The 12540-nt window shown below is 39.6% G+C and overlaps 1 protein-coding gene across 2 annotated transcripts in view; it reads right to left on the reverse strand.

Moving 5' to 3' along the window:
- Window positions 1-12540, reverse strand: part of BRF1 (BRF1 RNA polymerase III transcription initiation factor subunit) — a 572778-nt gene that overhangs the window by 133457 nt on the left and 426781 nt on the right. For both annotated transcript variants that reach the window (XM_029598099.1, XM_029598098.1), the window contains exon 12: window positions 1274-1335. In XM_029598099.1, coding sequence (XP_029453959.1) covers window positions 1274-1335 — 62 coding nt within the window. The remainder of the gene's footprint in view (window positions 1-1273; window positions 1336-12540) is intronic.

A 12540-nucleotide genomic window follows, 5' to 3' on the forward strand; every position in this document is an offset into this window, starting at 1 on the left:
CATGATCTCTAGTCAATTTGACGATTCAATCATAGGCGAATTCTTCAGAATGCCATGCTGTGTTCTAATTATATATTATCATAGTACTGTAAACATTTCCTTATATCAAATACTTAAATATTCTGTTTTACTAAAGAAATCAGCATGTATCAAAGCTCATGCTTCAGTTGAAGCTATTCTTATTAAAACATAGAAATGGTAACAATGACAGAATGCTATCATTTCATAGTATACCCAAGTACAAATATGTAGCTTTTTATAAACTGACAGGTTCATATCAAAGGCACTATGCATGCAACTTAATTTATGTTTATTTAACTACCATCCAGGTAAATAATAATAAAAAAAACCCTTTCTTCTCAGAAAAAGAAATGGTTTTACATATATATAGATAGATAGATAGATACAGATACACACACAAACACACACACTAGTGTAAGGGCCTGTCAAATATGATGGGGGAAAGGCATTTATGCAGGCATAGTCACTGGCCCCCCTCCATCCCCATCAACAGGAATGCCCTTTAATAGAAAACACACACACTTTTTTCAATGGGTGACAGAACACAGGATGTTATATTGTGTGTGTACTTTTACATGCACAGAGGCCTGACAACGCTCTAAAACATTTTCACAAGTGCATACACCTGTGGAGAAAGACAAAGAAAACGGGCATCTTCACGTGCCCCATTTTAATTGTATTTTGGGTTTTATTAAAATGTTAAGGGATCTTTTTGGAAGAATACTAAAAGTAAACCGCAAGGAAATTAAAGGGTAGATTTTAAAAAGAGTGGGTGTGGCGTACATGTAAGCGCTGTACCCTGCGTGCGCACATTTATATCCGATTTTATAACTTGCGTGCACAAATCAGGGGTTGGCACAAGCAAGGGGGTGCACAATTGTGCACCTTGCGTGCACTGTGCCGCGGTGCCTTCCCCCGTTTCCCTTCCCCCCTAACCTGACCTTCTTTAACCCCCCCCCCCCCCAAATATTTATTTTACCTTTTGCGCCTGCCTCCAGCCGGCACGCGATCCTCTGACACAGCAGCAATAGCCGGTCGGAGGCCTTTGGCCCCGCCCCTTTTGTAAAGCCCTGGGACTTACACGCGTCCCGGGGCTTTATTCACATCGCCGGGCCTTTCAAAAATAGGCCCGGCGCGCGTAACCCTTTTAAAATCTGGCCCTAAATTATTAAATCTCTAAAAACGCAGCACAAATTTTTTTTTGGGAGAGCGACATATGGCGACATACGTTAAACTTAATAAAAATTCTCACCCTGTCTATTTCAGTGTCATCAATTCCATTAAGGTCTAATTCACCATCTTCAGCATTCTGATCTAAAAAAAAATTAAATAAAACATATTTTAATTAGAAACCACATCTACCACAATAGAGCAAGTTTCCTTACTTTAAGGGGTGTTCTCTGTAGAGAGCAGGATGAATTAGCCATGACATGTGGATGAATTCATCTGCAGCACCGAACAGACACCTCTCTCAGCTCATAGAACTTTTGTTCTACTGAGCAGGTGCAGGAATTCCCAAGTAGGCATTGCCTCGTGAGCCCTCTCAGTTGATTTCAGAGCTAATTCTAGTTAGATAGTTGACACTCCAGAGAGGCGGGTGGGAATTTAGCATGGCTAATTCATCCTATTGTCTATGGAGAACACCATTTATGGTTAAAAAAAAAACCCAAAAAACTTGCTTTCTCTGACGACAAGCTCGGCTGAATTAAGTATGATATGTGGGGAGTCCCAAGCTGTGAGTTACAGCAGAGCATTTACTGAATAAGCAACCTGGATCTCACCGTGGAGAATACATTGCTAGGTGAACAGACTATGCAAAAGGGCTTGTCTGCATTTAATGTCATTCTTTGAGAGATTGTCTGACAGTAATGGGATGCAAAGGTGTGTACAGATGACTATATTGCAGCTTTGCAGATGTCTTCGAGAGGTACAGCTCGCAGATGAGCCACTTATGCACTCATGACTCTAACCTGAGGAGCATTGTGTCTGTAATTGTAATCCTGCTAGTGTATAGCAATACATGATGCAGTCTGCTAGCCAATTGGGACAATGTACATTTGGCCATTACTGTGCCCAGTCTGTTAGGATCATAAGAGACTAATAGTTGCGAAGCTTGATGAGGTAACAGAGCCTTTCTTTCATAGGAAACCAAGGCTCTAATAGTCTAAAGCAGTGGCTCCCAAACCTGTACTGGAAGAGCCCAGCCTGTCAGGTTTTCAGGTTTATACATATTCCGCAATGAATATGTATAAGGTAAATATGCATATAAGGGAGGCAGTGCACGCAAATCTCCCTCATGCATATTCATTGTGGATATCCTGAAAACCTGACTGGCTAGGGGTCCTCCAAGACAGATTTGGGAACCATTGATCTAAAGTATAAAGGGCTTTCTCACCTTTAAGTGCATGTGGCTTCTGGAAGAACGTAGGCAACACGATGGCTTGATTAACATGGAAAGTTGATACTTTTGGTAGAAACTTTGGGTGGGTGCAGAGCACCACCCTATTATGGAAGAATTGCATATAAGGCAGATAATGAATTAAAGTCTGAAGCTCGCTGATTCTTCTGGCTGACATTATTGCTTCAAGGAATATTAATTTCCATGTTAGAAACTTGAGAGAAACTAGTTCCAGTGGTTCAACGGCAGCTTCATCAGTTTTGCCAGAACCATGTTTAGGTCCCATAGAACAGGTGGTTTCACAATTGTAGATTTAGTGTGCCATAAGCTTTTAATGAACTTGGAAACTAATGGATTATTTGAGATTGGCTTACCCTCAATTCGAGCATGGTAAGCTGCAATGGCATGGACATGTACTCTTACCGATGATGTGCTACGTCATGATGCAGAAAGAGAGGGCAAATATCTTAGTAACTCTTTGGGTTCGCATGTGAACATATCCAAGATATTGTGTTGACACCATGTGGAGAACTGGATTTTCCATTTAAAAACAGTAGGCTCTTCAAGTTGATGGTTTTCTGGCAGACAGTATTATGTCCTCAACCTCCTTGAATAAGAACAATTTGATGATCATTTATGTCTCAACATCCAAGCTGTCTTGCTGAGGGAGAGAAGGCTCGAATGAAATACACATCTCTTCTTGAGTTAAAAAGGAAGGCTCCATCCAGAGAGAGATCAGAGGACTGCTGGACAGCTGTATTAGATACGCGAACTAAACTTGTCTGGGTTATATTGGAGTTATGAGGATCAGATGGGTCCTGACTTTGAGCACTATTTGCATTATTTTGGCTATCAGTGGAATGAGTGAAAAGCATACATGAGATCTGCATTTCAATTGAACAGATCCAAGTTCATTGGGAAGAATGGAGAAAAACGTTTTCAGTTTTGCTCTGATGCAAGTAGGTTGATTGCTAGAAGTTCCCACAGAATGAAAAGTCTATCGGCTGTTGACTGCTTCAGAGACCATTTGTATGGTCAAAAACTCTGCTGAGGCAATCTTCTAACACGTTTGAGATCTTTGAAAGGTAGGTCAATTGCAGGACAGCTAGATATCTGCATGCCCATTCCCATATCTTTGTCACTTCCTGGAAAAGAGTCTATGACCCTGAGTCTAACAAGCCCCCTTGTTTGTTCACAGAGAACATGGCTACCTGGTTGTTGGTTTGAACGAGCATGCTTTTCCCTGGAGGCAGAAAGTGAAATTTGTTGGAGTGTATTTTATTGCTTTCAATTCTAGGAGGTTGATTTGAAATTGTCTTTCTATGAATGACTACGTCACTTGAGCTCGAAAGGGGCCTGTGTCTCAACCCTTTGTTACCAAAGTTTCTCAGTGAGGAAATAAATGAGTAGTGCTCCTTCCTGAAGAATGAAGGCATCTAGCCACCAACAAAATACCTCTACACTGATTGTTATGGGCAGTGGCGTACTAAAGGGGAGGGGGGGGGGGGGGGCGGTCCGCCCTGAGTGACAATAGGGGGAAGGGTGCTATCAGCAGTGTTTCGTAGCATAAATCAGCTGATTTTTAGGTATAATCTGGTGGCGCAGCTACAGAAGAGAAAAGAAAACATGCTTTGCCTGCCCTGAGCATGTGCTTCTCATACCAGCTCTGCTGTGCTCGCTGGCTCCTGTCCTGTCCCTCTCCTGGTGCCTCCCTTGCTGTGGCCACAATTAGAGGCCTAGCACAGCACAGATTTGTGATAGGCAGGTGCAGGTTCCCACCCCTCAGCCAGCAATTAGAGGCCCCCAGTGCGGTAGCACTGTGGTGCCCTGCCAGCTGGTTTCTTGCACCTCCCTGGCAGAAAGGAGGACCACCTTGGGGCAGAGGTGAGTCATACGGCATTATGACAGAGAGAAGAGGAGAGGGTGGTGAGTGACAGAGGAAAGGGGAGGGAGTGGGAGTGAGAATGAGGGGGTGAATGACTGACTAGGAAGGGGAGGGGTGAGTGACGGAGGGAAGAGGGGAGAGGGAGGCAGTAGGAGGAAGAGGAGGAGTGAGTGAGGTAAGGGGGTTTGAGTGACAGGAGTGAGGGATGGAAGATGAGTGGGAGGGAAGGGAGGTGAGAGTGGGAGAAGGGGGATGAGTGACAGAAGTGAGTGAGAGGGAGGGGAAGGGGGAGTACGGGAGAAGAGTGTAAAAAAGTGACAATATAAGAGAGCGGAAAAAGTTTGTGTGCCCTCCACTAATCCATGACAATCTCAGGGTTACTGGAAATCAAAGGTTCCCAGGTATGGTGTGGGGGAAAATTTTTATCCTTATTAATTTTAATTATTGGGTATTATTTGTTGTGTCTGCTGCTTTGAAATATGTTATCGATGTTTAAGAAATTTAAAAAAATTTGTACAGGAGCTCTAATGATTGGATAATGTTCCTTTCATCAACTGTTTTGATATGTATATTTTTAGTATGGTTTTACTATTCTGATTGATTTATATTTCTTGATTGTCTTGTTTTAGGAATAGTGATGTTCTTTTCCATTGCATACAGAATCTGGCTTGTTGTGGTTTCCAGTTCAATTTTGGTCTGTGTGTGTGTGTGAGAGCGAGAGACAGAGGAAGTTGTGTGTGAGTGTGTAAGCATGTCCCCAGTCTTCGGTAATCTCAGGGTGACAGATTTGGAGTGTAGGGTATTTTTAAAATTCTTATTAGTTTTAATTATTGGGTGTTTTAAATTTTTATATAAGGGGCAGGGTGCCAAAGGAAGTTTCCACTCCAGGTGCCAAATACTTTAGGTACGCCACTGGTTATGGGTTGAATAAGTTGATCCCATTGGGAACAAAGGCCCCACTGCAGTAGTCATATTTGAAGGCAGGTTAGTGAAACTATGTGAATAGCCACCATGTGGCCCAGAACAACCAGCATCTTCCTGGCCGATGTCTGATCTATGTACAATAGATTTATACAAGAGATCTGAGAGTGTTCTCCTGATCTGGTGGAGTGAAATCGCTCTTGTAGAGAACCTATCCAAATTAATGAAATTGATTTTCTGGGAGGGAATCAAAGTGGATTTCTCGAAATTCACCAGGAACCCTAACCACTATAGTAGTACTTCCGATTTTTGGAGAGAGGTTAGTGCACCATCCTGGGAGGTCACTGTCACAAACCAGTTATCCAGATAAGGGAAAACTGATGCCCCATCACTGCAGATACTCTGCTTCTACAGCCAGGCACTTGGTGAAGAACCTCATTGCTGTTTAACAGGCAGAAAGGAAGAAATGGATTGCTAGTGGGAGGAGTCCATCATAAAGAACAGGTAATGTCAGTGGGAGGGGTGAATGGGAGGGAATACGATTATAAGCATCCTTTCGATTCAGAGTGCACATCCATTCCCTACTCTGGATGAAGGGGAGAATTGTGTGGAGGGAATTCCCAGAGTATATGCTTGTTCAGGCTTAAGTCCAGGATGGGTCACAGCACCTTGGATTTCTTGGGGATAAGGAAGCAACAGGATTAGAACCCATAGCCATGGTGAAGCAGTGGAACTAGTTCTATTGCCTGTTTGGGGACAAACTATCTCCAGGGGAATGTGTGCCGAGACAGACAGATCCAGATTGAAGGCTGAGCAATGAAGAAGTGTGGGAAGCTGGGAGAAATGCAAGTGATATCCAGGTTCCACAGTCTTGAGAACTACAGATAGAGATTTGATGATTTTGCACCATTCCTCCAGAAAGTGCTAGATTCTCCATCCTACTGGAAAGGATAGTTGCTGGGTTTGAAAAGTGGTCAAAAGCTTGGTACAAGCTTTTGCTGGGCTTGCTGTGTTGCTTTTGGCTGATGGTATTCATGCTGTCAAGTGTGAGCCCTAAACTGTTTGCTCCTGCGACAAAAGAAGACGTGGAATCCAGTATTGTTGGTATTGCCAGAACAGACATCTCTGGAAATACTGTCTTTTAAAAGCATAGTAGGAATGCTTTGCAGAAAACAGTCTTGTGGAAAGGCACTGGACCATCATATGCTGGTTCCTTTATTTCTCTTCTTTTCAGCATGAAGCCCACTGAAGAAGTTATATGGAGCCATTTTTTAGGAAAAGAAGAGAAATAAGATCCCCTGAGGAAGGACTTGCTTTGAAATGTGGCCACCTTAGGATGGGATTTACAAGTTAAGTACATTTTTGAAACTTCGCTAACATCTTTATTTCAAGTTCAATATCAGATGGAATTTTTTCTAGAGTCTACAAAGTTAGTTGAATCTTTGATGTTCAGGTCTAAGGAGCTCTTTATTGGTGCAGGACTTTTTATTCATTTAAAAAAATTTATAAGATTAGAAGAAATGATATAAAGTTTTTTTCAAATATTTTAATTGTAATAAAAAAAGATTTTTCTACACAATACTCTTGACATTGTTGGTATTGATAAAATAAGGTGGTTGGTTGGTGGTTAATGATTATTCAATATTAAAAACACATAGGTAACCTGGATGGTGCCAGCATTTGCTAAAATATGAAAGGATCATCTTTCACTTTTTACAAACCTATAGATTCATAAATATAAAGCCACTTTTTCTTAGACATATTTCACTTATATATACTTAAGGATTCGGGCTGTTCTGCTGAAGGGGGAGATATTTTTGAGTAGCTCCTGCTCAATTCTATTCGTGGGGAGGCAGATGTGGCTGTGCTTTGAGAAGAAGACAGACTGCGGCTTTTCAGATTTATGAATTTCTTCCATTTTCCAGGGCTTCAACTTTTGGGAACATGGGGACATCTAGCCACAAATGTAGGACAGGTTGTGTCTGTCAGTAATGGACATTTTTCTAACATAAATGCAGTCCTTAAAACCATTCAAGGTGGGTTTCTTCTTGCTGGATACCCTGAAGAAAATGTTTTTTTGGTTTTTTTTTTTAAATAGCATTGAAAAGTGCTATTTGAAGGCTGCTAAGGTAGTGGGGACAATTTTGAAGAAAAATGTAACAATAATTTTATATAAAAATCAGATAAAAATAGAGGTACATGTCCATGCTGGCTCTCAGACAAAAAAAGTCTGAAGGCACTCACAGGGCAATGCCCATGTGGGAATTCTCTCACGTGCTAAGTAGAGCAAAATCTCTATGAGCTAAGAGAGATCTAATCTGTTCATGTCATGGGATGACATTACCCACATGTCATGGCTAATTCAGCCCTGCTTGTCAATGGAGAATACTCTGAACAGAGTTCTCAATGTTGAAAGAATTACCTTGAAAACCATTTTATTGCATCTACTATTACTAAGGCATATCTCTTGCAAATCTCAAATAACTTCAATCAGATGTGCAATCTCTTCTGTCTACAGCAAAATTATATCTACTAAAACTTTCCAATTTTGTTGCTGCTCTACCATGGTTTTTTCTTGCCTCTAACTACAGCAAGAATAAAGAAGAAATTAATACAGTTATTTTCAGACAGCTCCAAAATTTGTAGCAATAGACATTTGTTATTATTTTGGCAAGACAATTTGATTTGTCCTTGGTCATCAAAGACATTTTTCTATCAGTCAGTATTCAATGAACGTCTTTTAGATGTATGGATTGAAAAATATTTTGGGCTATCACATCCTTGCATGAAATAAATGTTCTTGATCTGTGTACCACTTTGCAAATTTTATTTTGCTCATTTAGCTATGCAGCTGGTGTAGAGTCATTATTAAAAATAAAACACAGAGTAGAAGTCACATACATTTCAGAAAAGTAACTGGATTTTGAAGACAATTTCTCTAATTCAGTATTATCATACGTGGGTTTTTTTTCCCTTTTGTATTTATAGGTACACTAACCTGGCAGCATTCCAATAGTATGCTATTATAAGTGACGTATACTCTGTTTAACTATAACTTGCAAAGAAAAGTGTTCTGTGAAGAGTTGGGCCCTCAAATTTCTTACTGAAAACTATTAATTTTAGTCTTGAGTAATTTCATGTCATTTCTTTTTAATGTTTCTTTTGTCTGGGCATCTAATTTTTTTTTATTAGCTAAATTAGTAATGGTTCAGCCACTACCGATAATAAATAAATACATGGATTATGCTATTCTCTTGCTGACTTTCATGCCATCATGCCCTTCCCCAATTAGGGCTAGTACTGGATCCTTTTACCACCTTGCTGGTCACTTTCCCTTCAACAGAATGAACCCCATTAACAACTACAGAGTCCTGTTTCTTAACCAACTTTCTCATTCAATTTATGATTTTTTACACCACCAAAATGGCTAGCTTGCTCACAAGTGTCAGACATTATTGAAATCCAGATAGGCCACATCTATACCTTGGTTCTAAGTTCTCTGTAAACCGACACGATGTGCAAACGGTTGTCGGTATATAAAACCTTTTAATTAAATAAATAAATAAATAAATAAATCTATTGCACCCTCCTGATTTGTTACTCAGGTCACCTCAAGAGACTCAAGTTTGTTTGGGAATATCTTCCCTTTTTGAAACCATTTTGCTTAAGATCCTGTAATGCACTAGCTTCAAGATACTGTACTATTACATCCCTTAGTAATTTCAATTACTTTGCTCACAACTGATGTCAGACAAAGTTCTGTAGATTTCTGCTTTCCCCTTGTGAAGCGGTACTCAGCTGCTTGTCTCCAGTCTCTTGGCACCTGTCCTGTAACAAGTGATAAGCCGCACAGGGCTGCGAGTGTTGCATGATCTCTTTTAGCTCTTTCAGCATTCTGAGACATACCCCAACAAATCCCATAGCCTTTGACTGCTTTCAGCTGTATGCCAGTACTTTGAATATTACCTCCTCAGTAAATGGTAAATGTGTTCAAATCCACGGTCCCTTTTATGTCCTTGCCTTTTGCAGTTGGTCCATAACCTATCATCATGAATCTCAAGTACAAGAATTTGTTTAAGATTCCTGTCTTCTGATCCTCCTCATCACTAAATGTGCTCTCCCTATTAAATTCTATTCTCAGTTTTAGTTATGCTCTTTTTACATATATATCTAAGAGTTTTATCCCTTGCCTTTACTGACTGAGCAGTATACTCCTCCGTTTGAGCCAATGATTTGATCTTTAAGGGAGAAAATATTTTTTTCACATAAACCCCCCTCCCCCCACAAACAAGATCTGCTCTTAAGAACACAAAATGGACTGTTTACTAGAAACCGTATCAAAGATAAACTCCCATCTTTAATATTCAAAACTGTCTGTTAAAGGATACCACTAATCGAGTTCTAGATGAAAACAAATTGTAAAGATTATTTATTAAACCACCATTTCAAGTTAATTTAACCACGCCAGGATTTCTGCTGCATTTCTAAAGCACCTAGCACAAATAGCTATCATTCGTTCAATATGTGTATTTTTCCATAAAGCAACAAATTATTTCACCATTACTATTTAATACTCAAGATTTTCAAAGTAGTTTCTGCTTTTTGACTTTTCTTTTCAGTTAAATATATAAATTTGTGATAAATACAGATGTGGTCAACATCTGGTCCAAGAGTATATGTTACTCGAAAATATGTCTTACAGCTGTGTGTTTTAATGTGGTTTCCATAAGTTTTAGATTTCAGCTTTAAATATGAAATATACATACGCATATATCACATATTCTACTCCCTCAACAATTGCATCCCCCCTGCATGCCTGCTTTCCCTTTTATATTTACATTTCTGAAGGAAACTCCTTAAGAGCTGCTGCCAGAATGTTCAGCCTTTTCTAATCCGAGTATAAGGAGAGTGAATATAAGATGTACTTCCAGTTTAGAAAGATTTTTCTGATTTTTATGACTATATATGAAAGCTGTGTGAATGGACATTAGCAATGAATGAAGCCTTGGCAATTGGCACTACTGCCCATAAATTTCAAACTTGCGCAAATTCTACCTTTTTTGTGTATTTTAAACATAACCCTGCAGGATACAGGTTAACAGAACAAAAGTTCAAAACATACAGGGGTAGATAGTCAAATTTTGCTCAGTGCTATTTAGCCAGATAAGCGGGACTTAAGCTAAGTAGCAGCCACTGAATGTGCCGACGGTTCAGCATATAAGTCTCTTATATGGATAAAAGTTACATGCATAAAACTGGGTGTGTACTGGACGGATCAGGGGCAGAGTGAGTTAGCTGTATAAATTACCAATACTCGTAGAAAAGACCACATCACACCCATCCTAAGAGACCTACACTGGCTCCCGATCTCATCTAGAATTCTTTACAAAACACTCTCCCTCATACATAAAACCTTACACAACCAGATCACCACATGGCTAAGCAACTCTTTCCACTTCAATACCTCCAACAGGCCAACCAGATCTGCCTATAAAGGAACCCTCCACATCCCCTCTCCTTAAACTACACAACGAACCTCCACTAGGGACAGAGCACTCTCAATAGCAGGACCCATCAACTAGAACTCTATGCCTCCCGACCTACGCATTGAACCCTGCATACACAAATTAAAAAAAAATTGAAAACTTGGCTTTTCAAGCTAGCCTACCCATAATGCCTACCATTACCCCCAGCCACACATGCTCTATTTTAAAGTTATAAACTGCTTTAAAGTCATAAAATGCTCTCTGAATATGCCTAGTCACCAAGCCATTTTCCTTTACACATTTTATTTCATTAAAACTAGCCATCTACTCGCTAGTTTTAATGATATATACCGCACTTTAAGCATGCCTGTTACCATAATCTTTAACCAAACATTGTATATAGTGTACAATATATATATATGCCTTTATCCTCAGTTATGTTTCACTCTGCATATAATGTCATGCACCTTTCTTTAGTTTCAATAATATATACCTATCGCTAAACATGCCTTATTACCTAATTTTATCCAAACATTGTACCCAATATATATATATATATATATATATATATATATATATATACACACACACACACACACACACACTTATATCAACAGTTATATTCACTCTGCATATAAAGTTATTCTCCTTTCTCTGTTTGCCATGTAACCAAATTGTTCAATGTATTTTCTCTATCATTATTATACGTTCTATGTAAACAGATACGATGTGAATACGGTTATCGGTATATAAAAACACTAAAATAAATAAATATACGGCCAACTACCGATATTTGGAGTTAAGTTTACATCTAAGTTTAGACGCCTCAAAGCGGGTCTAAAACTTAGCCGGGTAGACTTATCCGGCGAAGTGTGCACACTTGCTGTGCTGCTGAATATACATCAAACTTAGCCAGCTAAGGGGGTCATTTTCAAAAGGGATCGCACGTGAAAAGTCCCTTTTCGCATGTGATACCTAGATTGGGGCAGGTTCTAGGCGGCATCCGCACCGGAAGGGAAGGAGTCGGGGCGGCACCGGGGCAGACGCCGCGAAGACGTCGCTGACGGCGAAAAGGTAAGGGCCCTTTTTGCCACCAGTTTCGTGCCCAATAGCACCACCTTTTACAATGGCGCTATTGGGTGCGAAAGCTGGCAGCGATGGCACCGCAGAGGTGCGATCACTGCTGGCTTTTGCAGGCCTGCCCCCCGCCATCGCTGGATTTTCTAAGGTCTGCAACCTTAGAAAATCCAGGCCTAAGTTACTTACATGACCAGCTTTGCATATCTTCCCCAGAATTATTAGTGTTGTGGTGTAAGCAGCTAAATCTGTCCTTACATTTAAAATAAACACCTGATGCAATCTTTATGCTTCATTTAATGACAACTAAAAGGTAGAGTAATACTACAATAGCAGTAGAGGATTTTGGTTCCACCTTAGTTACAGAGATGCAACCTGGAACCATAAAATCCTCTCATTCTTGCATATCAAAAATTATAAAATATGTATTAATGCACATCCATATAACACACACACTAATATATGTATATATAAAGGAACCAAAACTTATTATAAACTTTTATCAAAAATTATAAAATATGAATTAATGCGCATCCATATAACAAAGACAAACATACATATGTATAATACAATTTTGCATACCACAATATTAAAGCACATGTGACATACCATAATACAAAAACACATATCCAAGAGTTATATTTTTATATAAACATATATATGTATGTTTATATAAAAATAACTGTTTTATGGATATGTGTTTTTGTATTGTGGTATGTCACATGTGCTTTAATATTGTGGTATGCAAAATT

The sequence above is a fragment of the Rhinatrema bivittatum genome, chromosome 4 (assembly GCF_901001135.1).
Source record: "Rhinatrema bivittatum chromosome 4, aRhiBiv1.1, whole genome shotgun sequence".
NCBI classification, from domain to species: Eukaryota; Metazoa; Chordata; class Amphibia; order Gymnophiona; family Rhinatrematidae; genus Rhinatrema; species Rhinatrema bivittatum.